General features: G+C 45.0%; 1 protein-coding gene across 1 annotated transcript in view; it reads right to left on the bottom strand.

Moving 5' to 3' along the window:
* Nucleotides 1–25438, bottom strand: part of AMFR (autocrine motility factor receptor) — a 45649-nt gene extending 20211 nt beyond the window's left edge. Inside the window, exons 1-8 of the mRNA XM_084812111.1 lie at nt 24792–25438; nt 12128–12220; nt 11260–11424; nt 10122–10274; nt 5792–5832; nt 4528–4660; nt 3105–3238; nt 1782–1892 (exon numbers count right to left, since the gene is read on the bottom strand). Coding sequence (XP_084668237.1) covers nt 1782–1892; nt 3105–3238; nt 4528–4660; nt 5792–5832; nt 10122–10274; nt 11260–11424; nt 12128–12220; nt 24792–25046 — 1085 coding nt within the window. The 5' untranslated portion in view covers nt 25047–25438. The remainder of the gene's footprint in view (nt 1–1781; nt 1893–3104; nt 3239–4527; nt 4661–5791; nt 5833–10121; nt 10275–11259; nt 11425–12127; nt 12221–24791) is intronic.
* Nucleotides 25439–27541: the final 2103 nt, after the last annotated feature.

A 27541-nucleotide genomic window follows, 5' to 3' on the forward strand; every position in this document is an offset into this window, starting at 1 on the left:
ACCACGAAACTGGTATTCATCAGCATCCTGCCTCAGAACCCAGTAGCCCAGGAACAGGCAATTGGTTCGTGCACACCAATGCACCCCTGGACAGCTTTCTTGGTGCCTGGGAGATGCCCTGCCCCTCCCACTCCTTATTGTTTAAAAAATAATAAAGCATATTCTTACCAGTAGCTGGGATCACTTCAAAGCAAACCGAGGGCCTCCAGATGCTGCCATCTTCATTTCCCATGAATGCCTCCGGGCTACACATTGGACTCAAAGACATTCTTAGGAAATGACGGTGGCTGGTAGCTGCAGACCAGTGATTTTCTCTGCAGCATGCCGCACTACCAAGAAAAGCTCTTGACTGGTAAACTGGGAGCGGAGGCCTAAAGGAATCTCTGCCTTGTACTCAGTCCTTTGGTCAGGTTATTTGTCCTTTGTGACTAGCCATACCTCCCATGGCAGCCATTTTGTGCTGGTACTCAGAACAGTTTCTCAGATTGCCAAATGTGCCCAAGAGCCCAAAAAGGTCAGCTGCCACTGGCAGAACTATCCTTCGTGAATTGGTCTAATCCAGCCTTCCCCAACCTGATGCCCTCCAGATATGACATTGGTCATGATGGCTGGGGATGCTGGGAGTTGTAGTCCAGCACATCTAGAGGGCACTAGGTTGGAGAAAGCTAGTCTATCAGTCCCTCTTTAAAGCCATTTAAGTCAAAGAATTTGAAAAAGGTGTGTAATATTATTTTCTTCTATTTGAATCTAGTGCTAATCCATTTTACTCAGTGACCATTTTTGCAGATGGAGTTATTCCCATGTACAATGCATTGGGGATGGAGGGAGAAAATGGTCTGACAAAAGCCAACCTGCTTACATTTAAAGCCATTTTGAAATCATAAAATGTCACAAATTCCAAATCATACACCATGTTCTCCTCATGTGTGTAGACACCGCAATTGCTCTGACTGTTGAAATAAGGTTGTACGCGACTTAACGACTGAACAACAACAAAGGTCTGAATTGTCAATTTACTGGTTTTCTTTTTCAATCTTTGTTTCATATATTGTATTTATTAGTTGCTACAAGCTGCAATGAGAGAGTTTTATCCTAAAAGCCAGAATATAAAATACATAAAATAAAAATATGTGCAGGCTTTGTGAATTCACCACTCTTTAAAAAGGGATCTGAGACCTCTAAACTGTTGATGCTGGTGAACACCTGGGCAGCAAGCAAACAGCTTTAGTTTGGTCTTAATTTTACTATGCAGCATACAAAGGAAAAGCTGATGCAATTGCTTGCCTACGAATTTCTCTCTTTTCTTTTTTTAAAAGCTCTGCGAAAGGCTAGACTGCATCATGAATGCTGGCATCTACCTTTTCAACTAATTTAGGCAGTGTTGGGTAGTGTACAGAAGTTCTGTGGATTTTGTTAGAAGACTATGCTCCTGTATCATTCATTCATTCATTCCATTTCTATACCGCCCAACAGCGAAAGCTCTCTGGCCATTTCACAACATGATAAACATATATAAAACCTTCAACATACAAACATTTAAAATAGTTAAAAACAATTAACAATAAAGGTAGAGGAAACCAATACAAAACTAAGATTAAAAAGCCCCAATGGGATAGGCAACTGTAACCAAGAAAACCAGTATATTGTTGAGAGGTGTGGGGGCGGGGGGGAGAACGGAACATAAAAATGAAAGAAATGGGTGTATACTCAAACTGAGCAATTCACTGAAGAAAATCAGAGAACAAAACTTATTCTGCCCGACTGTGTTCCCAGGTGCATACTTATGGAAGAGATGCCCACAAGGGAGCTTGCGAGCAGCCTGCATCGAATCCCAGCAGATGGCACAGTCGTCATTGTTGGTTGCTAGCTCCTCTGGAGTGGCCACTGCAAACCTATGGTAGGAAAACCAAACAGGAACGTCGAGAGCGATGCACCAGCCACAGGGAAACACCATCTGAGCTAAGAGACTGGGCTCAGTATGTGAAGCCCCTGCTCCAAGCGCCTCCACGGACTGAGATTTGGTGGGTGGCTACTTGTGAGTAGGCCTTTTCTGTGGTGACCTTGAATCCCTAGAGAGGCCCACCTGGCACCTACTTAGTTGACTTTTCAGTGACAGGCAAATACTTTTTTTTAATTTTCCCAAGCCTTTAAAAAGGCCTTTTAAAGGAATTTTAACTGCTGCTTGTCTTATTTTTAATATTATATTCAATGCTGCATTTTAACATTATTTTTTCTATCTTTTAGCTGCCTAAATATTCACCTCTATCCAATTATTTTAATTACTGTTGCTGCTTTTAAAGCTTTTTTAAAAAACAATCTTTTGATATGTTATTGTTTTTTGTCACTGTTTTATTGTATTTGCTTTTAGCATGCATGTTACCCCGAGAGCTTCAGCTATAGGGTGACTCATAAATTGACAGAAAAATGAACAAATAAACGTTGAATCATAGAATCATAGGGTTGGAAGGGACCTACAAGTGCAACCCCCTGCTCAATGCAGGAAGCCTGATTCCCAGGAGGTCAGTACTAACCAGGGCTGACCCTGCTTAGCTTCCGAGATCAGAAGCATCCAGCCTTTTCATACCAGGATGATGGAATGTAGGATGCCATCCAGTACATAGCATTTATTTACTTTCAAACTGGGAGATCTGCCTGCTCAGCCAATTTACTCTGGGCCTAATTCAGAGGTACCATCCAAGCATTACATGGTATGTCATTACCCTGAGCCCTCAACCTTACTCACTGCTTCCTTTCCACTAATTTAAAACCAATGAAATCTCATAGAATTATTAATTTATTTCATTTCTATACCGCCCAATAGCCGAAATTCTCTGGGCGATTCACAAAGTTATAATATGACTAATTCACTTCACCGGGTGCCAGCTCTAAAAGATGCACTGATATTACATTTATATGCAGGTTGTGACCACTCAGTCTATTTGAGATTACTAGAATTCTGAGGATCAGCAAGTTGACTTCTTATAGGCCAGTTATGAAACTGTAATCTGGCAAGTAAATTTAAAAAAACCTGGCCAGCAGGGTTTTTAATCCCTCCTATTATTGTAGTTGTTGTAGTTGTTGTTCAGTTAAAGCAACTTACTCACCTTGCTTCCATGTTTCCAACCACACGGAGATAGTTCTTGTGGCGGCGAAGTCTACGCTGAACCTCGTGGAACAGGTAACGTAACTGCATAAAGATCACCAGGCTGGCCATCGACAACCAGATATTGCCAAATAGCTTCCGAATAAATGTTAAAAAGAGCATTAAATAAGTCAGCAACAGAAAAAGAAGGGGGCAGGGGAGAAGGGAAGAGACAGAAAAGAGTGATACATGAACACACAGCACTGATGTTTCAAAGCAGGAATTATCCTACTGTGCACATGGCTTTCCTTGGAAGCCCCAACAAAGCTGCATTCTAAAAGCTGCAAGGGAAGTGTTCTCCTTTCTTGTCTTACTAAAAACAAGCTGTTTGTGGAGCTTTCTTTCAGAGCAGTGCTCAGTTTGAGCTTCCAAGCCCTTTCTTGTTCTTTCCAGTACGAACGAAGAAGGAGAAAGGCCTGCCCACAGGCACAGCATCTGAGGCTGCTTGTGAGATTTAAAGCAAAAAACCAGCACTTTGCTCCTTTTTTTTTTTTTAACCCTTACAGCTCCCACTCTGGTTCCACAGCAGAAAGTCAGGAATACAGGCCATGGGTGGGGTGAGAGTGTTGGTGAACTGTTGGGTGGGGAGGGGGACACGAGGTAAACATAGGTCTCATGTTATAAATGGTTTTGAAAGTGGAGCCTGGGTCTAGAAAAGTTAAGGCCTTTGATTGATACCATCCACCTCTTACAACACCAATAATGCATTTGCACAAAACCACTATGTATTTAGTCAATATCCTTCCCCTGAAGGCTACCCTTCTGGAATTTAGAGGCAGTGACTTCATTTGCTGGCATACTGCTTCCAAAGGATAAGACCCATAACAAGGAAAGAATAACCCGGGGGGGGGGGGGGTCCTTTGGAAGCATCCACAGTACAACAAAATGTGGTTTCAAGCTACATGAACAAAAATCTTGAAAGCAAGATTATCATCACTACTTACCTATCTCCCCAAGGAGAAAAAATGTCATGACATTTCTATTTGACATTTACTCAAGTGCCTCTCAGTTTAACAGGTAAATATTATGATACACATACCACAACCAGCTATTTCTAGAGAACTATGCACATGCAAGAGTATCACCCATCTAGCCAGACCTATGCTTCCTGTTTTCACCATAGCAGGTCCCACTGCCAAAGAGACAGGCCACTCACTGCTCAGTTTAGGAAGTGGCTTGTCTCTTCTGTAGTGGAAACTGCAGAAGCAAAAACAGAAAGCAAAGATAAAGTTGATTCTCTCACAAATGCTCACAGTCCTTCTTTGGATTATGGCAGCAATCCTTAACTATCAGTAACATTGCACCGTTACTCTTCTATAAAGACCAGTTTTCTATTATGTCTATCCTACATGGGATATGATTTTGTCAGAATTAACACTGCATACCAGCATGTGAATGTGATGCATCAAATCCAGTGACAGAAGCATTAACTCCATGATGAAATCCGTATAATAGACATATGTTCCCTTGCTTTCCCAGGTTCCTTCATGGTTAAGATCCCAGAGATGAATGACATAACTAGGTGAAGGAAAGAAACATCACTGTATTATTTGAACAACATCTCGCTTGTTCTACAAATAATAAAAAAGTAACGAAAGACTCATTCCTCACACACTTTGGCACACACCTCCTCCCATTACGAATCCTACAGCACATGATCTGTAAGGCAGTGTGATCCAGGTAGAGGATCCTCTCCTCTCCTCATTTAGCCAAGCTGGGAATAATAAAGGCAAGGGCAGAGGGCTAAAGCTGAGAGGCATGCATCAGGACAGCCCCAATATGAGATGGAAAATGCATATAAAGAATTGTTTTCACGTGTGATGGTTGTATTTGCATGCACACTGAAACAAGGGCAAAAGGGGGGATTAAGATGACATAGCTGGAGCTTATGGGTGAAGATGGGGTAGGACTAATGGGCAAAACTTCTATATCTCACTAAATTAGCCCCTGAAGAATCACAAATATTTTATCTAGCCTATGTCAGGAATGAATCTGAGCGTGTGGAGATATCTAGCAGCTCAGGTTCAAAATGGGAACGGACAGAACAGGGGGAGGCTCTCTCCCTAGTGAGCCTAGATATGGCAAGGCCTTCTTCCCAAGACCTTGGCTCACCGTTGTCTCAGCCTGAAGCCCCCCCGCTTTCCTCCGCCATGAGAACCCAGGTTTCAGGGGAGGAGGAGAGTGAGGGACATGACTTGAGGGATGCTATGGTCCATCACAGAGTGAAGCGGGAAAAGTTAGAGGCAGAGCTCAGACGCTCCACCAGGTTGGCTATGCATGAAAGCGTATGGAGGAGGAAGCCACTGTAAGGGAGGGGCATCGCTCCAAAGCTAGTCTGGCCGAGAAGTTCTCGTTCAGACTGCTGGCAACTTCTCTAGCTTCCATTTTGGCTCCTCTATTGATATTCGTAATTGTGTAGAGGAGCTGTTGGGAGAGAAGAGGGCATGACTATCTGGGGAACCCAGGATGGCCAAACTGGGGGCCCAGGCTTTAGGTTCTGCACCCCTGCTACAATTGACCGACAATAATTGCAAGTTCAAAAGGAAAGTGGGGGGGAAGTTTGGCAGTTGAATCAAGAACACAGACATACCCACCACTACACAAACTTTATGCCTTTCATACCTACCTAAAACCCAATCTCTTACTTACCGTAAAATCACATGCACAGTTCTCACGGTGACAAGTAGGGACTATAGGGAACAAAAACAGGAAACAAATCATTTGAACCCTGATAAAGAACTAGAAACCAGAGACAGAGAACCAGAAAAACGAGAAAACGGCTTTTCCAAGTTATGGTATACAATAGGCTTCTTAAATGTTCATATTAAACTCTTGCTTATTGTCTTTGCTGTCTTGCTGCCTATGTTCAAGCCAAGGGAAGGGAAAAGCTCTAGGAATTAGTATGACTCCTTAGTCCCAGACAATAGGCTGATTATGGGCTTTCTTCCCTGGGAGACTGAATAGTGCAAGGAGAGAACAGTGGAAGGAGGGAGTTGCAAATAGTTTTCATTGTTTTAGGGGTAAGCTTAAGGAATGTTGGAGATGCAAGTGAAAACTGATACAAGAATTCAGTGGGATAAGCCAAAGTACGGGATTACATTTATTATGGATTTCAATGTATTAAAAACAATGGTCAGAGCCACAAGTACTGGCTTATTACATAAACCAACATATGAAAGGCCTGTCCCTGGCAGCCAGCCAGTTCATATGCCACTCTGGCAGACATCAGAGTATTCCATTTTCTATCACTGCTCCTCTGATAACTAAATTTGCTGCCATGGTATTGGATAACTTCCTTCTTCACATGTTACATGGGTTAAACAGCTCGTATGAACTGTTACATGTGCAGATAAGGAGCAAAATATATGAAGTATAATGTCGGATTTCAGCTATTTGTGGAACATTCTCCGTATTAATGGTACTTGAATATCCTGCTTCCTACTAATTTCCTATTATTATTGACTAGCAAACAGACCTGGCTTCGCATGGGCTGGAATAATCCTTAGTATGGTACAGCAAAGCCTTCAGGCAACATTACACAGTGGTCAGAGTTGGATACACTGCGCCTACTCCACGTGAGTGATGTGAGGGCCGTTGGAACCCCTATGGCCCACTGAGGGAGGCGTCTGCCCACAACATTCCCGACGGGAGGCTGCAGAACATCAGGGGAGAGGGGCAGCCATATAACCCTCTCCCTCAGAGTACTCCCCTCCAGCTTCAAATTGTATTGACTACAAAGCTATGCACCGGTTAGGGAACAGTAATGCAGGCTTCAAACATGCAAACACATTTAAATTAATTAAAATTAATTTAAGTGTTTAAAAAAACAAAATAACCCCGAGGTGCACATTCCTAGGGTCCCCTTAGTATGTATGCCACATTTCAGGTTTCATGGTCTTAATGCTATGGCACTGACAGACACACACACACATCCTCATTTATTATTATAGATTTCTCAGCTGTTATTAGTTGTCCTATAGCTAATAGCACTAAGGGTGACAAAATCCCCAAATGGCATTTACAGGCTCCTGGCATTACACCACAGCCCTGTGGGTAACTTAAGCCATGGTGGGCATTTGTGTCATGCAAACCAGTTCAGTTTCATACATTTAATTAGTAACATAATGAATACAAGACAAGTCAAACTGGGCAACCGGAATGGGTGCAATACCATTCGAACCTGAAATCACAGTGATAATTAATGGGCTGGATCTATGACTTAGGGCGCTATGCTATGCATGTTTAGACAGAAAAAAGTCCAACAACTCCCAGCATTTCCTAGCCAGCATGGGAGTTGTAGGACTTTTTTCTGTCTAAACATGCATAACATTGCACCCTTAGTCATGTTTAGAATACACCCACTAAAATCATTGGGAGTTAAGTTAATTATGATTAACTTGTCCCATTTATTTCTAAGCCTGATGAAGTCTGGATCCAATGTTTTTCAGATGACTATATCTGGGAAGCACACAGGCAGGTTACCTCTTCAGGAATGATAAACGCATGCTAACAGTTTTCAGTGTCTTCCGTGTTGTTTTCTTTGATGGCTAAATAATGTAAGGGAAGCATATGCTATGGAGTTGTTTCCAAGTAAAGATTTGAATTTGTTTAAATATGACATTCATGCAAAACTACTTTAAGGGCGTCTTATAGTTTTGTTTACTAAATATAAGTCAAATAACCACATTAAATTAGAGCTCCATCAATTTAGGGCACCAGAAAAATGTCTAGAAAACTTTCCAAGGAAAGCTGGAACAAGACCATAGAGGAACAAGACCATAAGGCAACCTTCCCCAAGCTGCCACCCTCCAGATATGGTGGACAATAACTCCCATCTTCCCCATCCACCATGAGGATGGCGGGAGTTGTAGTTTTACACACCTGGAAGGCACCAGGTTGGGGAATCATAGAATAGTAGGATTGGAAGGGGCCTACAAGACCATCAAGTCCAACCCCCTGTTCAATGCAGGAATCCAAGTCAGAGAGTCTTGGGGAAGACCACCAAACGGAATAAAGGAGGAAGAGAATAAGATTATGTAACAGAAACCTATTGTTAACTTAATAACACGAAAGAGGAAACTGCAACTCTATTGCTAACATGGCTAAACTGAAAAGGATCACAAGCCCTTTGGAGGACAAGCTCAAAATTCAAAATAAAATAGGGGGAAATGAGCTGGAACAGCCAGAAGGCACAATTGCTACTTAGAATGTCTGCCTAGCAAGTAGCAGTGCTGGAAGAGACCTGAAGGTCAGAATAGATGACACACTGAACATGATGACCAAGAAGGGGGAGGCAGGCTCCAGTGCTTGGAGAAACAGAATTTATTGTGCTCTACACCTTTGTTTCTTCGAGCACCGGAACCTGCCTCCCCCTTCTTTGATGCTCAACATGAAGCAAGAATATAGTGCCATTGCAAAGGAAGCAAACACTATAACGGGTCGTATTAATCAAGGAGCGAGATATAGCTCTCCACTCAGCTTGACACTGGCAGAGCCTCGGCTGGAGCGCTCCATCCAGTACTTAAAACACACTTCCAGATAGACAACAAGAAGCTGGAGCAGGAAAGCCAAGGAGTAACAGAAACAAAGAGGTCTGCAGTATTTGAGACATGAGGAAAGAGTGGATTTGTTTAGCTTCCCAAAGAGAAGGCCAAGTAAGTTGTCTTCAAAGATATGGAAAGCTGTTTTAAGGAGCACAAGGATCTGTTTTTCTTTTTGGAAGTGGAGCAAGTTAAACAGTTTTGGATACAACTACTGAGGGAGGAACATGGAGCTCTTGAGGTCTTTTCCAGCCATTTATCCAAATGTTTCTAATTCGCTAAAGGGAGGGTCTCTACTCTTTCAATAGGAATCCTGATTCTGGCAGCAGGATGGAGTTGATGATCCCCTTCAGTTCTATAATATTTGGGGAGTGAGTGAAGGAATGCTAGGCAAAAAAATGGTTTGAGGAAAAGGCATGATGTTTGGAGTGATGGTTCCACAGGAAACAAATATGGATAAGCGCTGTTGTATGGAAAAGGAGGCAATGATAGCAAGGATATAGAGGTTTGGGTTATTTACTTAAATTTTGACACCCTGGGGTCTCCTACATGGTGCCCACCAGGCTCCCTACCACTCTTGATTTTTTTTTTTAACTTTAAGATTTTTTTAATTAAAAAAAATTAACTGGGAGACTGGCATGATGCAAAGCGAAGCACCAGCCCATGTGGGCCCCACAAGCATTCTTAGAAAACCAAATGGCAGGTAGCTGCAGCCCAGAGCTTTGTGATGAAGTGTGCCCAGTCACCCAGAAAAAAGAAAAACATATGGTGGGGGCAGGGGCTAGGGAGCAGAGGTGGTGGGTATGTTTTGCCTGAACTGTGTGGGTATGAGGGGATTGACTGCTTTTTTAATGGGATGTCCATTAGCTGGGTTTTGTGTGTGTTTTGCTGGGGGGGGTCTTGCCTAGATTTGTGTGTAGGTATGTGGTTGTTTTGCCTATGTGGGCATGCGTGTTTCTCTGGGCATCACCAGTTTGCCTTCTGTGAAATGTGTATTGTTTGTGCTTTGTTGGGGCAAATATGTGATTTGGCATTTGTGGCCCAGATCCCATGTCTGCCTTGTATTCAGTTTCGTGGCCATGTTGCTTGTCTCTGGGCCTCATCAGTTTGGCTTTTGTGAAATGGGTGCTGCAGCAGAAAACTGTTCAAAAGAGTAGTTTTGTGTTTTGGAATTCAGGTCCCCCCTCTGCCTTGCACTTAGATGTTTGGGCAAGTTATTTTTCTCTTAGTCTCACCAGTTTGCCTCTTGGGAAGTGAGTGGGTTGTGACTGGCCAGGTTAATTGTGGCATCAATTTTGTGAGAGCACCCACAACAAGCTCTCAGCATTCCAAATGTGTCGCCCAGCCCAAAAAGGCTGGGGACTCCTGGTTTATCCATTTAGTTTAGAGGACTACTGACCACCAAAGGGCTCACAGACCCAGCTATGAATAAATCTCACCTCTGCTGCCATGAAAGATAACGTGTGCATTCCATGGGTATAGCCGATAATGCCACACACTACTGCTAGTCCACAGCAGGAAAGCAACATAGCTACTAGCAGGGTCAGGACTCTGATGTGGCTGTTCATTGGTGTGGTGGGAGAAAAAGAGAGCTGAAATATACAAATAAACTAGTTAGAAAACATCCATTGTCATTTTGTCTTCCAACGCTACCAGCTATGACCATTCAAAAGACTTGCCAAGAGCACAACTTCACAGCTCATCTTTAAGGGAAATCAGAAGAGCTGTTTCCTGCACATCGGATCCCTGAAGATGTGGGAACCATAAGCCAGCATTGATCTATTGATCACCCACATAAAGGAACTAAGCAGAGTCCCGGGGGGGGGGGGGTGTTCCCCAGGGGACAAAATACCTGTCCTATCTAGAAACACAGCCTTACCTCTGATACAGTGTGAAAAAAGAACATGAAAGATGGCACACAGACTTGACTCTCTCAAGGGCAACTTGAACAGGAGAACAAAGTGTATGTTGACAGGGCTTCCAGTCATCTAAAGCAAGGCTGGGGAACCTCAGGCCCGGAGGCCAAATCCAAACCTCCTGGGGTCCCAATCTGGCCCTCCAGGGTCCCGCAGATAGTTATGCCCCTTTCCCCTGGCCCTGCCTTTCCCCAACCACCAATTATTTGGGAGCTCCAGGCTTTTGTGCAGTTCTTTCCCCATTCTAAAAGATTGAAATGCCTCTCCTAAAACTTGGTTACTGGCAGTATGAGCTTTAAGCTACAATATGCTGGACATTTTTGTATTCTGGCCCCACCCCTTTTGCCTTTGGCCCTGCCCCCTTTGCCTTCAGCCCCTCTTACCACTGTAATGTGGCCCCCAAAAGCATCTCTGAACTGAAATTCAGGCTGAAAGAGGTTCCCCACCCCTATCTAAAGATAAGGCTCTATTATCCATTCTAGTTCTTTGTCAAGGAGTCCACATTCATTGACAACTTGAAGCAAAAAATAAGTCATGCAAACTGATTTGCATAATTTGTCCTACATTTCAAATTTAGATTTCTTGACTGGGAGAACACTTATGAAAATGAAATCCCTGCCCCAAGCTCCAAGCCACTGGCAAAAAAATCCAAAAAACATACATATTCAAACCTGTCCTTGCAGAGCTGAACCATGAGATGTAAAAACACGAGCCCAGAGAACCAAAGGCACCACATGACTACTTCTTCTACCGTCTGGACATTTAGTACGCCAAAAATAAAGATAAACTTGTAGAAGATGAAGTTCCAAAATTTATCCTTGAGATGCTGAAAAAGATTTGTACACACAGTTTTTAAAAGTCCACGCTGAGCATTCTGGATGACTCTGAGACCTGGGCAAATCCCCTATGTATTGATACTGGATAGTGATTCAAAATTAGAATTATGAGCCAGGCATTCCAGAAATATGGATAAATATAACTACACCACATAGTGCAAAATCTGAGTAGCAAGCAGTTGTCTTCTTCTAGATCTTGGGATTCTCAGGGTTGGGGGAGGGGGGTTAACATATGAGACTAGGTTCTATTCTAGCCCTTCTATGTGAACTTTTATGGATATGCACTTTGTTTAACATGGAATGCCAAATATAAAAATATATCATGAGATGGAGTAGGCTACAGTTTACTAGCATGTAAACAACATAGCTTCTTCTTTTCATAAACATGATGGATCTTAAACTACAGTTGGCAGACGTGCATCACTTATTTGAGATTTATTCTATATTTAGAATTTTGGCCTGTCAGGACATTTGGATGCCTTTGAAACATCTTTTGAACACAACATTACACCAAGTCATTTAGTTCCCAGGCTGGTAGCATTTTTCTTTTTCTGTATCCAAACTTGTCTCATTAACCATGGATACTATGATATGCAATTTAAAGACCAAGAATTTAATGAACACTACTAGCCCATCTACAACATGCTACAAAGTTATTCAATAAGGCCAGAGAGGCATCCAGACCTTTCTTACCTGTCTTTCACTAACACGGAGAGGACCAAACACGACACCCTGTATTAGTTTAGCAATCAGCATCAGAATACAGCAAGCAGTATTCACCAATACCTGGAACAAAAATAAAGTATATTTGGGTAAGTATCCTGTCTTGAGTTTCAGGATGAACAAAGAAATCCTCACCTTAAAACTCAGTAGTTTGGATCCTACTAACCTATTTGTCCAACTGATTGCCTTGTTACATTGTTTTACTGTGTGCCTTTTGGTTTTAATTTTTGTGAACCGCCCAGAGAGCTTCAGCTATTGGGCAGTATAGAAATGAAATTAAATGAAATTAAATAAATAAGAACCATGAAGAGTATTTCTCCTTCCTGTGAGTAGCCTTTGCCTACTCAAAGCATTGGTGGTAGAAGAAGATGGAAATCTGGGTCTCTCCCTACCTGAGCAGAGAACCTATGGTTGTATTTACATCAGGGGTAGGCAATCCTTTGGGCCCATGGGCACATTTGGAAATTTGAGAAACTGTCCTGGGCACAACCATAAAATGGCTGCCATGGGTGGGCATGGCTAGTTACAAAGGGCAAGTAACTTGCCAAGAGACATTCATGAGAAACTAAGACAGCAGCACCTAGAGGTTCCCACTTCACTTTGAAACAATCCCTGCTGCCAGTAAGAAAATCTGAAAATATTGTTTAAATAAAAACTGGTAGTAGTAGGGGTCTTGGTGGGCACCAAGGAAGGTGTCTGGGGACACACTGAAGCCTGCAGGCACCATACTGCCTACTCCTGATTTACATTAAAGGCTCTGTTGACAGTTTCCTGGAAAAGAGACCACCACAGGCTGCAAAGTAAATACCTCCAGAATCCTGAATTATTGTAGTTATCAACCAAGCTGCTGAAAAGGCACAGTGAAAACTATGACATGCTAATTAAAAGGACTTATCAAAAAAATAGCAATTTGGTAGCAGTATCACAAATATGCAAGGTCCTGTTCTAATGACAAGGAAGTGAATACATCAGATCTTCACAGTTTTACATTACTGCATTGGATAACTCAGAGCCTGCCATTGCAGTCACTCTGATCCAGTGCACTGGCCTCCACAGCTGCTTCCCACACTGACAGAACATCAGCATTTTTATTTGGTTATTGCAATTTTCTCTTAACCTTCCTCCCAAGAAGCTCATGGTGGCACATATGGTTTCCACATATGAGGGATCTGCTCCAAGCACTGTCACCACCTATGGTGCTCCACTGCTCCTTCACTGGGCAATCCCACCTATGAGGTATCTTATTTTAAGGAAATGCTCATATTTCAGGACCTAAAGAATTCCCTGCCACTATAACCCAGAACCCATGAACTGTTTTAGGGCTGCAGGTGGCTTGCTGGGTTTGCATGTAACAAGAAGCTATGGTTTGCTCAAGTACTTAAAAGGGCGGCGGCCACCACCACGAGAAGCCCTGCAGGGGAATTCACCCACGGTGGTGTCTCGTTATGTGCAAACCAGGTCTCAGAGTTCCATAAGCTGACCCTTTTCTGCTGCCACCTATTCTCTTAGAATACTTTTAAACCTCCTAGTAGCTTGGTGTTAGAGCCTTAGGCTGAGATGGGCACCAGCACTAGAGATGAGATGAACTAATAAACACATCGGTCTATTAAAGAGATATTTTGTACATAAAAAATACTACTGTTTACTTTAGGGTGTTCAAATGAATGTTTGCTGACACTTCATGAGGACTCAAGAGACACTGTGGTTAATACAAGCCTCTTAATATACTCCACAACCAGGTTCAGCTCTTGGATGCAGTCTTCCTCTGACACCAAAGCCCCGCCTGTTTTACTGCCAACTGGTTGGACAGATTATGTGCTTTTTAATGCCTGCTTGTGTAATCTTCTTCTAGTAAAATCTTAGGGCAGCCTCCTAAGGCAGATTCAATAACAAAACTGTTGTGACCCTGGCCTTCACCAGGGAATCACTAGGGAATCAGCGCTTTAGGGCTCTCTTAACTACCCTGGGATAACCACAATGGCTTATCTGCCTCTGTTTCATTTGGAGATATGAACACCATGCTCATTAGCTCAGGTATGGAGAAAAAGGAACATGGAGCTGAGAATTTAGTGCCAATTAACGAAATGACTCTGTCCCCATATCTAATCTGGCAACGCCATTCCTGGACCGAATGCAGTCCACAACATCAGGGGTTCATAAACCTCCTAACCTTCCAATATGACGTATGCCATCATTTGCCAACAACACCCTGCTGCATTCTACAGAGGCCAGTTTTTATGCAAAATAATGGACACAAATCTCTTCGCAAAAGAATAAACAAACATGAGGAACAGAAACCAGTGGGGGAACACTTCAACCTCACCATCAATGACGCTAAGGTGGCCATTGTTGAACAAAGGGATTTCAAAGTTATCAACATGAAGTACAATACATCAAGAGATTCAACTCTATTTGTTGTGGTTTGAATAAAGACAAAAGGTTTTTTTAAAAAAATTATACTACATATGTCAGTCGGTTCACCACTGCAGTTGTCTGTGTTATTACTCAACAATTTGAATGGCAACCATTAAGGGTGTCATCATTGTCTGTACTTTTTGCATTCCGATAGCCTCTTAAGACACTGAACTGCAGACTGGAAGGTCGGCAGGTCAGCACTTCGAGACCCGAGTGCCGCGTGACAGAGTGAGCTCCCGTCTTCAGTCCCAGCTTCTGCCAACCTAGCAGTCTGAAAGCAAAAAATTGCAAGTAGATAAATAGGTACCGCCTCGGCGGGAAAGGTAACAGCGTTCCGTGCACCTCGGTGTTCAGTCATGCCGGCCACACGACCACGGAAGCGTCTTCGGACAGCGCTGGCTCTTCGGCTTAGAAACGGGGATGAGCACCGCACCCTAGAGTCGGACACGACTGGTTGGGGACACCTTTACCTTTAGCCTCTAACAACACAGCTGACATACTCCACACCCCAGCATGTGCATATAAATCTCCCAATTTGAGTTTAGCACTTCATGCATCTGATGAAGTAGACAGTGTCCACAAAAACTTAAGCCAGATTAAATGTGTTAGTCTTTACGGTGCCACAAGATCCTTTGTTGTTTTTGCTGCAACAGACTAACAGGGCTACTCCTCTGGTAAATGAATCCTTATGAGCAATGGGAAAATGAAGAAGATTCTTAGTGTACATTGTGTTGTTGATTCAAGACAACAATCCTGAATCAACAGCCTTTCAAATAATTGGTATGGCAAATACTGCCCAAACTGGACTGGGACAACAGCACTGGGAGAAAGAGGGCTTAACCTTTCCATCCCACATCAGTTTCCTGATCTGAGCCCCTCTCTCAAGTTATTTGCCACATAGTGGAAAGCATACAAGTATCCCAATTGTATTTACAGAGTAGTTATTTGCTCCACAGGAAAAATAGCAGCCGTGTGTGTGTGGGGGGGGGGGGGAGTCAACTGGGAAAACAACATGGGAGAAAAGGGTTAAAAGCCCTTCCCCCAGTGCTGTGGTCCCAATCCAAATCTCTCCACATGGCTGTATTTACAATTTTAAAAAACAACCCGAGATCTCCCAATGTCTCATCTAATTTATCCCATAACAAAACAGATGGAGTCAAAAGCAAGTCAGTCCACAAGAGTTACTATCCTCACAAAAAATGTTACTAATCCATACCTGCCCAAACATACCTATGCACTGTTGTATTTAACAACTCATCTGGAAGCCAAAGGTAACAAGGAATTCTGTACAGGCAAATGAGCAAGCTAGAAGAGGAGGGACAAATCTCTCCATTCTTCCTCCACCAGTCACTTGGTTTCTGGGCTGGCCACGGAGGAAGGGGACCCCATGCTTCACCTCTGTCCTCCTCTGCAAGCTGCTTTTCTTTCTTTCTTTTTTAAACTAGCCTGCTAAGAGCCTAGCTTCCTGTGTTTCCAAGCTGACCACGAAGAAGTGGGCTTCCATGACTCTGTGGCCATTATGAAAACACAGAATACCATTTTCCTAGCAGGCTTGTAGATTTTGTGGACTTATTTACAAGGCTGCATCCCCATGTTGTTTATCATTTATGGGACATCAATGACCTGTCAGGAAAAGACTAAGCTCTCTTCCAATGTACAAAGCTTCCATTCAGAGAGAGAAATAAGGAAGCTTAAAGTTTTGTTATATTTTGTAATATTTTATTTTAGTACTTATATTCTGCTTTCCATTTTAGCAATGTGTCTAAAAATCATAAATACATAAATTGAGGCAAGGAAAAGCATCTTCAAGCTAATCCCTCCTGAAAGGCCATCTAAAATAAATAATAAAAAATCTTTGCACAGTGCTGGAAGGCCAAGAGTGAAGGGGCCAGATGAATATCTCAGGGAAGTCTGTGTGTTGCAATATCTGGGTGCAATGGTCAAGAAGACCCTGTTCTGCGTACTCGACTAATTTCGGATGGCGGGAAAGGGCACAAAGACCAAGGCCTGAGCCAAACATCTAGGAGAATGGAAGGTTTATATGAAAAGAGGTTGTCCTTAACAGTTTACAGAAACAGCGTTCTAATTGCTTACACAAAAATTTACATAAACTAAAGATGTGGGCAAAAACACAGAGTCTTTGTAAACTCAGTAAAACATACCACTGAAGCATTTTTGTTAAAAAAAAAAAAAATTAACAAGGCTCATTCATCATCACGTAACCTGGCTACGGAACTAAATAGGGACCAGTTTCTTCTCACAGTATTCGTATTTTGAACTTACTTTACTAAGATGCATCATTGTTACTGTACGAAGCCATCTATGACCTTTTGCTAAACTGCCATCATTGCCAAGCTGCATAAGAGCACCAAATGAAACACCATAAAAATGTGGGTAAGCCAGTTCGCCACTAGGTTTTTAAATCGAAATGATTGGTGCTCAAAGTTGCCCAGGACTTAAGTCTGTGGTTTGTTAACCAGATAGCAAGATGTGAATACCACCACAATGCACTTCCAAATTGCATATCCAGGGCTGGAGAGTCCAGGGGGCTGTCTTCACGAGCATTTTAGTGCGAAGTTAGAGCACTCTGGAAGTTAGAGTCCCCTGGATTGCAAGGAGGTCAAATCAGTCAATCCTAAAGGAAATCAACCCTGACTGTTCATTGGAAGGACAGATACTGAAGCTGAAGCTCCAATATTTTGGCCACCTAATGCGAAGAGAAAACTCCCTGGAAAAGACCCTGATGCTGGGAAAGATTGAAGGCAAAAGGAGAAGGGGACGGCAGAGGATGAGATGGCTAGATAGCATCACCGATGCAATGAATATGGACTTGAGCACACTCCAGGAGAGAGCGCAGGACAGGAAGGCCTGGCGTGCTATGGTCCATGGGGTCACGAAGAGTTGGACATGACTAAACGACTGAACAAGAACAACTAGAGCACTCTGAATTCCTTCGCGATAGATGACATCGTTGCCAATCCACTGCCAACCAGCCGCTTCCTTCTTGAAAAGCCACATTTTCTAAAACTCCTTTTACTCCAACTTTTTTTACTGAAAGTGGCTCCCTGGTGGTTTTACCACAGTGTGCCATGTCCCCACGTCCCCGCATTAAATCCCAGGCGTGATTCTGTTACCTGGCAATGACATGGTCAAGGGGGTGCAACACCCCATTCCCTCATTTCCCCAATGGAAGTAGTTCTTCCCACTGAGAAAATCCCCAGGAGCGCAGGAGCAGCCCCTCACATGACTGCAGTAGTGGGAACACTCACCTTAGGTAGCCTGCTTTTAAACTTTAACATATCCCACCCCTTTCTGTGCATGTTTACTCAGAAGTAAGAAATAAATCTCACTCCCCTGCAGTTAAAGGCTAACTTTAGTAACTTGCCTAAAGCACTCTTTCGCGTATTGCTATGCTGTGCTTCTTTGATGTTTTGTAGTTTCTCTGAGGTACAGTCATTTCTCTGTTGTTATGTAAAGTCTCTTCTTTGCTTCTCATTGTGAGCAGGGGGAAGGAGAAAGGGAGAAAGAGGGGGTTGGAAGTAACAACTCTGCAGCAGATTGCTGGAATGGGGCGAAATTGGGGAGGGGGGAAAGCTCTCAGGGGGAGCCTTCAGATGCTGCACTCAAGAACTGAGGATTCTGGCTTCTTCGGGGAAATCTGCACACATGGCTAAAATTAGTTGTTCTCCATTCATAATAATGTAGTAGCAGTGGGGAGCCTCGACAGGGGCAGGAAACAAGCCTCTCTCAGTGGTTGCGCAGCCCCTGCCAGATTGATAAAGTTCAGTTTTACTCCCTGCACCCCACTCAGAACTGTGTTCCTTTCAAGCACTGTGTGACCCCTGAAAACCAGATTTTAAAGTTACAGCACACTCGGCTTATCTTGCTTCATGTGTCCCTGATAGACCAAAGCTTATTCCATGAACGTCCTGGTAATACTCCAATGTGCTTCTCATTCCATTGTCATGAAGATTTCCCCCCTCCCCCCAGTTCTAAAAGCAAACAGTTACATATCTTGGGAACGATGAAATCCCTCCCTTCTCTTCTACATTTAAAAATTAAACCACTCTTACCAGCAAGGTGTATGTATGCCTAACTTCATTACTTATTTATGAGTATTTATAAACTACTTGCTTTTGCGGATTTCAAAATGGTATACACAAATCATAAAAATATAAATATAAAAACCAATACATAAAATACATCATATCTACATATCTGTAAGGTGGCATGCTAAACTACCCAGGGAGGGCATGCATAAATAGGTGTCTTCAACATGCCCCTAAAAATAACGACTTCATTCGTAATAGTAGAATTAAGCAAGAATTCAGCCTGTTTGGGGGAAAGAACTAGACAATATAGTAGCAAACCCAGATATCTGAATGTGGGTCACAGCCAAATGAAGTAAAGCAGTGGGAGGGAGGTGATTTCCACTGGAGAAAAGCACTATGGGGTGTGTACTGAATTCTATGCCACCCCACAGCTTCCCCAGGCTGCTTGTTCCCAGAAGGGCTCCAAGGCTGGACGTGAGCCCAATTGAGGCAAAATGGCCTGGGAGAGTTTCACCGGGGGGGGGGGTTACGGGGGGGGGAGTAGCACAGAGGAAAGGCTCCATCTCTCCCACGCCCTTGTTACTTCTCCACTGGAAATCACCCCAGTAGTTTGCCCCTGAATCAATGTGGCAATTTCTATGGGAAAAAAACACACACAAGACCAAACCCCAGGCAGGTCCACATTGTAAATGTTTAGAAGTCATAGTACTTAGATATTCTAGTCAGCTACATAAGAGAAAAAGCAAATTTTTTGATGTCAGCTGTAACTTCTTTAAAAAAAAACACAAACGAGGTAGGAGCAAGCAGTAATATTTTTAGATTCTTGGTGTTGTTATCACGGAAACAGCTAATAATTATGAGGACAAGAAATGAGAACTATACTTAAAATGTACACCTTGTTGACATACACTTTGCATTTTGCCATTTTCTTAGCATTTATATTCATATCATCTCTGAAGCTAAGGACTGCCAAATCTTTTGATTATTACAGACATATGATGTTGAGTTTTAAAACACTGCTGGGCACAGTGCTGAGAACACTATTGGCACCATTTAAATGATAGTATTATTCGCCTATTACTAATAAGAATAATCTCACTTCATGTAAAATCTTAACGAACACAAGACAAAGGCACATAATTAGATATGAGCTGTGCAGCTACATTATGGGACATTTTATCAAGTCTATATCTATTTGCAACTTGGGTACTCCTACATATACAAAGTCAAAATAGGAGGTTTTAAGATCCCATCCTATAGCTGACATTAACTAAGGCTGCAATCCTATGCACACTTTTCTGGGAGTGAGCCCCATTGAACTCCATAGGACTTATATCTGAATAGAAATCCATAGGATTGTGCTGTAAAGGAACTAAATGCATGTGACATGGACACCACATGAGTGGTCACCCAGAGAAGAATTCCCCAAGCAAATAATTTTCTGTTAATTACCCTCTCTCATGACCATACTTAACACCTGCCAATTTCCACTAATCACTACATATGTGCAGGACATTCAGGATTTACTAACTCTTCTAAAAACTAAAATAACTCTTGAGTTTGGAGAAGCGCTCTATTGCCTTATTCGTGAAAACACTTCATATTGGGTGAAGTCTGTCATTTGTAACACACAACCCATCAATGCAACAAACATTACTGCACAAAATAGCCAGACTGCATAGCTATGTAACAGGAACAGGTTATTGCTAAAAAAAGACAAAGCCAAAATATTTCACTACCGGAGTAACTCTCTACTGAGGAGACTCAAAAAGGACACATATCAGGAGTGAACTAGAACTAGAGGTCACAATTGCAAGCTCAACAAGGGAATTTACTGGCAGGCTTGTTCATGTCATATAGCCAGAAACCACACTTGGTAAATACTGAATGGTATCTAAAGGCTTACCTGCAGTGCTCCCACGTTGCCAAAGACAGTGGTGTCTTTCAACAACCCCACAGGAAATCCAGTGGGACAAGCTGACTGCTAAGTGAAAGCACTTGTGATTCAGACTTTCATCTGTTTCAGCATAAAGTGCTGCTTGGAAAACATTAGAGATTAAAACTGTACTCCAACCTGCAGTTACCTAAGAGTAAAACCCATTGAACATAATGGGACTTATGTCTGAGTCAACCAGTATAGAATTGAACTGTAATTAGTTTATTTTTGCATGAGCCTTTTATAGGCAGCTTTACCTACTTTATCAGATGCAGCAAGTGCACTGAATCTTCTTTCACTTGCAAAACTTATGTCACAGTAAACCAGCTAAGCACTGGGGTGCAAGACCACCTATTTGCATGTTAGCCCCAATGTGCAATCCAGCCAGGTAAATCTAGGGGTGTCCCTCCCATACATCCTTTGGGTAACCATGAGCCACACAGCTCAAGCATAATTTTAGCCTGCAGTACTGGGACTGAGGCCACTGAGCAATTGTCAAGTTGTGTAACTATTAATGCTGACTGCAAGGCAATGACCTGGCTCTACCTGTTCTGGCCAGAGAATGTTCTTTAATAGTAAAACAAGTTGTTAAGGCTACTCAGAAGAAAGCAGGCTGAATTACTTAGAAGTAAGTATGGGTAAGTGTTTCAGATGGCATCCCAAAAACCAACCCTATGCATATCTACTCAGTAGAAAGCATGGGCAACACTTTCCAATGGCATCCCAAAAACCAACCCTATACATGTCTATTCAAAAGTAAGCAGTTACCCCCTCTACTGTTTAATGTCCTAAACGTCACTCTTTGGGACGATTTAAGTATTAACAAGATGTTCCCATTCCTTCAATGTTCATATGCAGTGAGGCAATTCTAATCTGGATTTAGGAGGTTTTATTCCAGGCAGATCAATGTGGCATAAGAGATGTGTGATCTTATCTACCTACATAGATTCCAACCAGTAAACTGTTTATGGGTTTCCTTCAATTTGTTAGGAAAGGGGGAAGCGTCATCTGAAATTAGTGCAATCCAGGACTGCTAAAGTAAGCTGGGAACAGTCACTCAAAGTTATGGGACACATCAGTTATGGGATCTGGAAAGTGGCATATAATAGGTTCTGGGGTAGGCTGCACTCCTCTTGGACTCAGTGCTTTCTATGGAAGTACAGGTGTCAGCAGTAGCCAGGAGTGTTTTTTTGACTGGTTCACCAACTGCAGCTTATCTACAGAAAACAATCTTGCTTCTGTAACACTTGCCTTGGTTACTTCCAGGCTCGATTGCTGAAATGTATTCAGTGTGGGGCTGCTGTTAATCCTGAAACTTCCATTGGTGTAGAATATGGCAACAAGAACACTTGTAGGGACTAGACCAAGAGAAAGCAACCTCTGGCGTGTGGGACTTGCCCATCTGTCCTGGGGAGGCTTGGGCTCCCTCTATGGGCCCCGCTCCCTGGCTTGGAGGCTACCAGGGGGCTTTGTGAGAGGACTCACAAAGACTGGGAGAGGAATCTCCTTGTTATCTCCAATCTGTGATCAGAGATAACATGGAGATTGTGGGAACGTCAGCTGTGTCTGCCCTGCATTCTTTCCCCAATAAGCAAAACCAGTTCCTGGAGGATGCGCTGGGAGGATCATCCTCCCCACATGCCCACCAGGGACCAAATGATGTCAAGGGGGCATGGCCCCATTCCCTGCCATCATTTGGCCCATGGAAGGCTGGGTGGGGTTATCTCATCTGCCTGCCTGCCCCTGGACTAAGCATTCTGATTATATTACACCTATTCTGCACCAGTTGCATGAGATGCCTATTTTTTTCTGGGCACAATTTAGGTGCTTGTTTTAGCCCCTGAAGCCCTAAACAAGTCTGTTTATCAGAAGACCCTCCTGTACTCGTATCAACCTCCTTGAGCCTTGTTGTTGTCTTCTGAGGTATTGCTGTCTGGTCCTTCAGAACAGCAATTAGGCTGGTGAGTACCAGGAACAGGGCCTTTTCTGTGATGGCACTGTCAATTTGGAATACACTTACTAAGGAAAAAGGCATAAACACACTCTCTATTGGTTTTTAAGGCAACCCTAAAGCCTTTTTTTATTCAAATCAGCTCTTATTTTATATTATTAAGGTATTCAAGACAAGGCTGGACAGCCATCTGTCAGGAATGCTCTGACTTGGATTCCTGCATTGAGCAGGGGTTGGACTCGGTGGTCTTGTAGGCCCCTTCCAACCCTATGATTCTATAAAGGTGGGGTATTAAATCATTTAACTAAATAAAAATCAACCCAAATCCTGACCTGCTGTACTAAGGACCATCACCTGATATACGCACCTATTGCTTATAATGGTTGTTGTAGACACAATCCCCGTGGCCACGTTTCTTTGCGATATTGTGAATACAGAGATTAATACACAGTCTGCTATGAAAATACACTGGACAAACTGAGGCATCAGCAGTCACCATGAGCAGCAGGGACTGGGGCAATGGCAAAAGGACATCTTAAAGGAGGACTATAGTTCAGTAGCAGAGTATATGCAGGGGGTCCCAGGTTCAATCCTTGGCAGCTCTAGGCAGGGCCGGTGCCAAGGGTAGGCATGGCTGGGCACCTGCCAAGAACCCACACCCCTGTAGAGGCGCACTGACAAGAGACCCCAGAACTTGCTCCTCCTCTTCACCACTGCAACCTGCTTGTTCACCTGCCTCTCACTCTGGCCCATATGACAATGGTGGGAAGGAGGAGGAGGAGGAGATTTCACTGCCTACTTGCTCACTGCCTCTGCCTCTGCCTGTCAAGCAAGCAAGCGGTAGCAAAGATGAGGTAGAAAACAAGGAGCAGTAAAAGCTGGTAACAATAGCAATCAAAAGGTAGACTCACTGAGGAAGGGTCCCATTGAGGGTGTTTTGCCCAAGGACCCTCCAAAACTTGGAGTCAGCACTGTCTCTAAGTTAGGGGTAGGAAAGATGCCTGTCTGAAACCCTGGAGAGCTCGTACTAGTCAGTGAAACATATACTGAGTTAGAGGGACCCATGACCTGTGACACAGTATAAGGCAACTTCCTATGTAAAGGCCCTTAAAGTAGCTTGCAAGCCACCTGTTGAAGAACAGGACTTTGGAGCCAAGATGCCTCAACATTCAAGATACTCCTTCACAGCAATAGAAGACAGAGAACAAGATGGGGGGTGGGCATGGATCAGTAGGAGAGCGCATGCTTTGCATGTAGAAGGCCCCCGGGTTCGATCCCTAACATCTCCAGGTAGGCCTAGGAAACCCTGAAACCCTGGAGTGCGGCTGCCAGTCAGTGACCAGGTTTACATGATCACCGCAGCCCACCCTAGAACAGGCCATGGGTTATGCAAGGGTTCTTTAACACTCACACAACCCCCACTGCCCAGGTTCAGGCGACAAGCCATGACTTAACTATTCAAAATGGCCACCTGCACATACCACAGCCCACGGTGGCTAACTTGATCACGCAAACCGGCCTGGTGTTGCTAATGCTGGGCTAGATGGACCCATGCTCTGACTCAGTATAAGACAGCTTCCAATGTTCCTAACATAGGGTCAGCCAGCCGTCCTTGGGATGGGACCCACATGAAACAGGTCTTCTTCATCAACACCCTGACACTGGCTAGGGTTGATGGGCCTTGTAGGCCAAACCACACAACACCCATCTCTCCCACACTCCCTTTCATAACTAGGCCCTCACACCTGCCCCACAAGCGTGCCCCACAGCCTGCTCATCTCATCCCATCTCAGCTCCCCGAAACCATCCCATCTCAGCTCCCCGAAACCCACCACGCCTTCCTCCCAGCACATCCTCTCCCGCAGCCCTCACCACCTCCCCTGCGAGGGGGCCAGCAGTGGCCCACAGCATCTCTCACTCCGCCCCATAAGGCCCCAACGACCCTCCCTCCCCTCAGGTGCGCTCCCTCCCTCCACCACGACTCCCCTTCCATCACGCGCCCCACCACACCGCCTCCCGGGGGTCCCCCCCAGCCTCCCCCACTCAGCCAGCCAGTCACGCCACCCCCTCCCTTTCCCACCCTGGGAGAGGGTCCCCAGAGAAGGCCGGCCTGCAACTCCCAACACCCCCGCCACTGGCCACGCTGGCTGCGGATGATGGGCGCTGTGGCCCACCCTCACCAGGGGAGCCCAGGCTGGGAAAGGCGCCCACACGCCCCCCAGCGACGCCTCCCACACGCCACCGAAGACCTCTCCCCGCAAGCCCTTCCCGGCCGCTCACCCAAACGCAGAGGCTGTCGGAGAGCAAGTAGTAGGCGACGTCCAGGGCGGCCGGCCAGGGCCGCAGCGGCGGCGCTTTCTGCTCCTGGGGCGGCGGCCGCTCCGGCGGCCCGGGCTCTCCACGGTGCTCCGCGGCGGAGGCCTGGCTGAGGGCGCGGCAGGCGCTGAGGACGCTGCCCAGCAAGGCCAGGGCGCTGAGCGCCGTGTAAGTGCGCAAGCTGGGCCACGGGAAGCGCTCCAGGAACAGCAGCGGCATCGCGGCGGCGGCGGCGGCCCGGCGGGCTCCAGCCCCGCCGGCTCCCCTTCTGGAGCGGCCCGAACGCTCCCCGGGGTCTCCCGGCAACGATCTAGCGCGGCCGACTCCGGGACGCGCGGGCGGAGCGAGGGCCGCGCAGTCACTCGGCGGCGGCGCCCCGGGGCCTCTCCGGCGAACGGGCGCCTCCCTCGGGAAGCCGCTCGCTCCGTCGCGGCCGCTGCGGAGGCGGGTCCGGGCTCGGAGGGCAGAGAGGCGAGGCTTGCGGCGGGGGAAGAAGCCCGGCGCGGCGGCGGGGGCCAGGCCGCGCTGCCTGGCCGAGGCGATCTTTGGCAGAGCGGGAGGAAGGGAGGACGGGGAGAGGGAAAGGGAGCACTGGCCGAGAGAAGGCCTACTGTGGATTTGGGTTAGCTGGGAGCGCGGTCGGTTTCCTGCTGGCGTGGGCGGGTATGTGTGTGTGCGAATAGAAGCACGTAAATCCAGTGGAAGACTACAGCATTAAAAGGCGCACGATGAACTGTTAAGTTTTTCATTCGTCAAGAAACATCAGCATTTACAGCGACCGTTTACAGGCCGCTAACTGCCCCTCAAGGGAGGAAGAACACAAAGTGAAAGCAAAACCAGTGTTCAGGGCATGGGCGGGGCGGGGGGAGAGAAGCCATATGGTTGTGCTTTATCGAGAGCGTTGTTATTGCTGCTAGACGGGTTTTAATGGAAGCGCACAACCCAGTGTTAGCCATGACTCACTTAAGTCCCATTCGTTTCAATGGATGTGTTCGAAGTAGGACCAACGTGGAACGCATGAAGGGTTCCGGATCGCGTGGAGAGCCCCAACGGATTGGGGAGGCTCTCTGCTTCGGTCAGTTGCCCTCCATACGTTTAGAGGGAGGAGAGCATTGGAGGAGAGGCGCGTTTAAACACGCTTTATCGAACGCACAAATGTCACAAACATGCACTTGCAATGCATTACAGTAATCCGAGTGGAACATTACCAAGTTACCAGATCACTGCAACTAAGCTATCCACCTTCAGGTGGTGGTGTAGTTGGGACACCAGCAGACGCTGATAAAAGGTGCTCTGTGCTGCAGTTTGCCCTTGCAATGACAGTGATGGATCTATGAGCATCCCCAAGCTATCTTCAGGATTGGTCCTCTTAAAGAGGAATTGACTATCTCCTGGACCCAGCCCGCTGTCTCCTTACTAGATGTAATCAGCCATGAGAGGCAAGGGGCAAACAGGCACATGGTTAGCCAAAGCTTAACACATCCTCGGTCCCCTAACTAAAATTCATCCAACAATATTGAACCAGACAGTACTCTTGGCACCACCATGGATTGACTTGTGCTAACTGTGGAGCCCAAGTCATGACAGATAAGTGATTTTGCCCTCAAAATGTCTAGCCAACATGTCACACTTCAAGGGTTCCCCTATGCCACCTTTAAGACCAGATTTTAAAAGGCCACAAACCACTCAGAAAAGCTCCACTGGGCAACTCTGAGCGGACACAATTGTAGTAGAGAAAAAGTGCTTCTTTGTTGCCGTCACTGTCACCGAGTAAACTCGTTAATAAGCTATTACTTGTGTTTGCTTGTATTCACGTTGCTTGCATTCTAGACATCTCCCAACTTGCTTCATTGCCCTCAGCTAAGGTGTATACCAAAGAACTAAACAAGGTCACTCGGGAGGTATCATGTCAACTGCCCGAGCCATCCCTGTATTCCACAAATCAACACAAGACTTCAACATGAGTACCAGTCATATCAGCCATAAAATCGCCCAGAGCCCTCTGGAATTTATCAGCCTTCAGGAGCAGAACATCCTAATAGGTTTTCCGTGCTTGCAGGAGGAGACAGCCACTGTTAGACTAAATCTCAACAGGAAGTAATGTGACCATGGCAAGAGACAGGTTGCGGTATCCTCCACCTTCTCACCACTATCCTCTTGCCCAGTGCAAGTATCCTGCTACATGTGCTGAGCTGATGACATGTTGGGATAACTCAATGACTATCAGGGTGGCCATGAAGTCCTGAGCTGCCCTGAATCCAGTGGCCTCAGCGTGAATCAGGGGGTCCACACTAAATTGAAAACCACCTCCATCAGTTCATGCAAGCTGGGCGGTATACCAGCAAAACACCCAATCTATACCACTCACCCAACACAAAATACAAACACGCCAAGCCCCTGAAGTGGCTTCCCCAAAAGAGCAATAGCCAGGGCTGTCCAATCTGGAGCAGCTCAGGACTTCCAAGTCTACCATGTTAGCTCAGTAATACCTGCTGGATGACCCCGTGCATATTTCCCATCCATAGACTGGGGTATGAACAAGTTTTATTAATAACTATTCTGTAAGGGTAAAGAGCATTTTAAGACACATATGCCCATAAACCTGTTTTCTGTTGAATTACAAATATATAATATTGACTGCATTTTATCCCGCTTTCCAGACAAATTGTTCTTCACTGCAAAACTCTAGCGCCATTGGCAGCTCCCAGTCACCT

This window comes from Heloderma suspectum, chromosome 8 (genome assembly GCF_057233095.1).
Source record: "Heloderma suspectum isolate Gila_16-S chromosome 8, 16-S_ref, whole genome shotgun sequence".
Lineage (NCBI taxonomy): Eukaryota > Metazoa > Chordata > Lepidosauria > Squamata > Helodermatidae > Heloderma > Heloderma suspectum.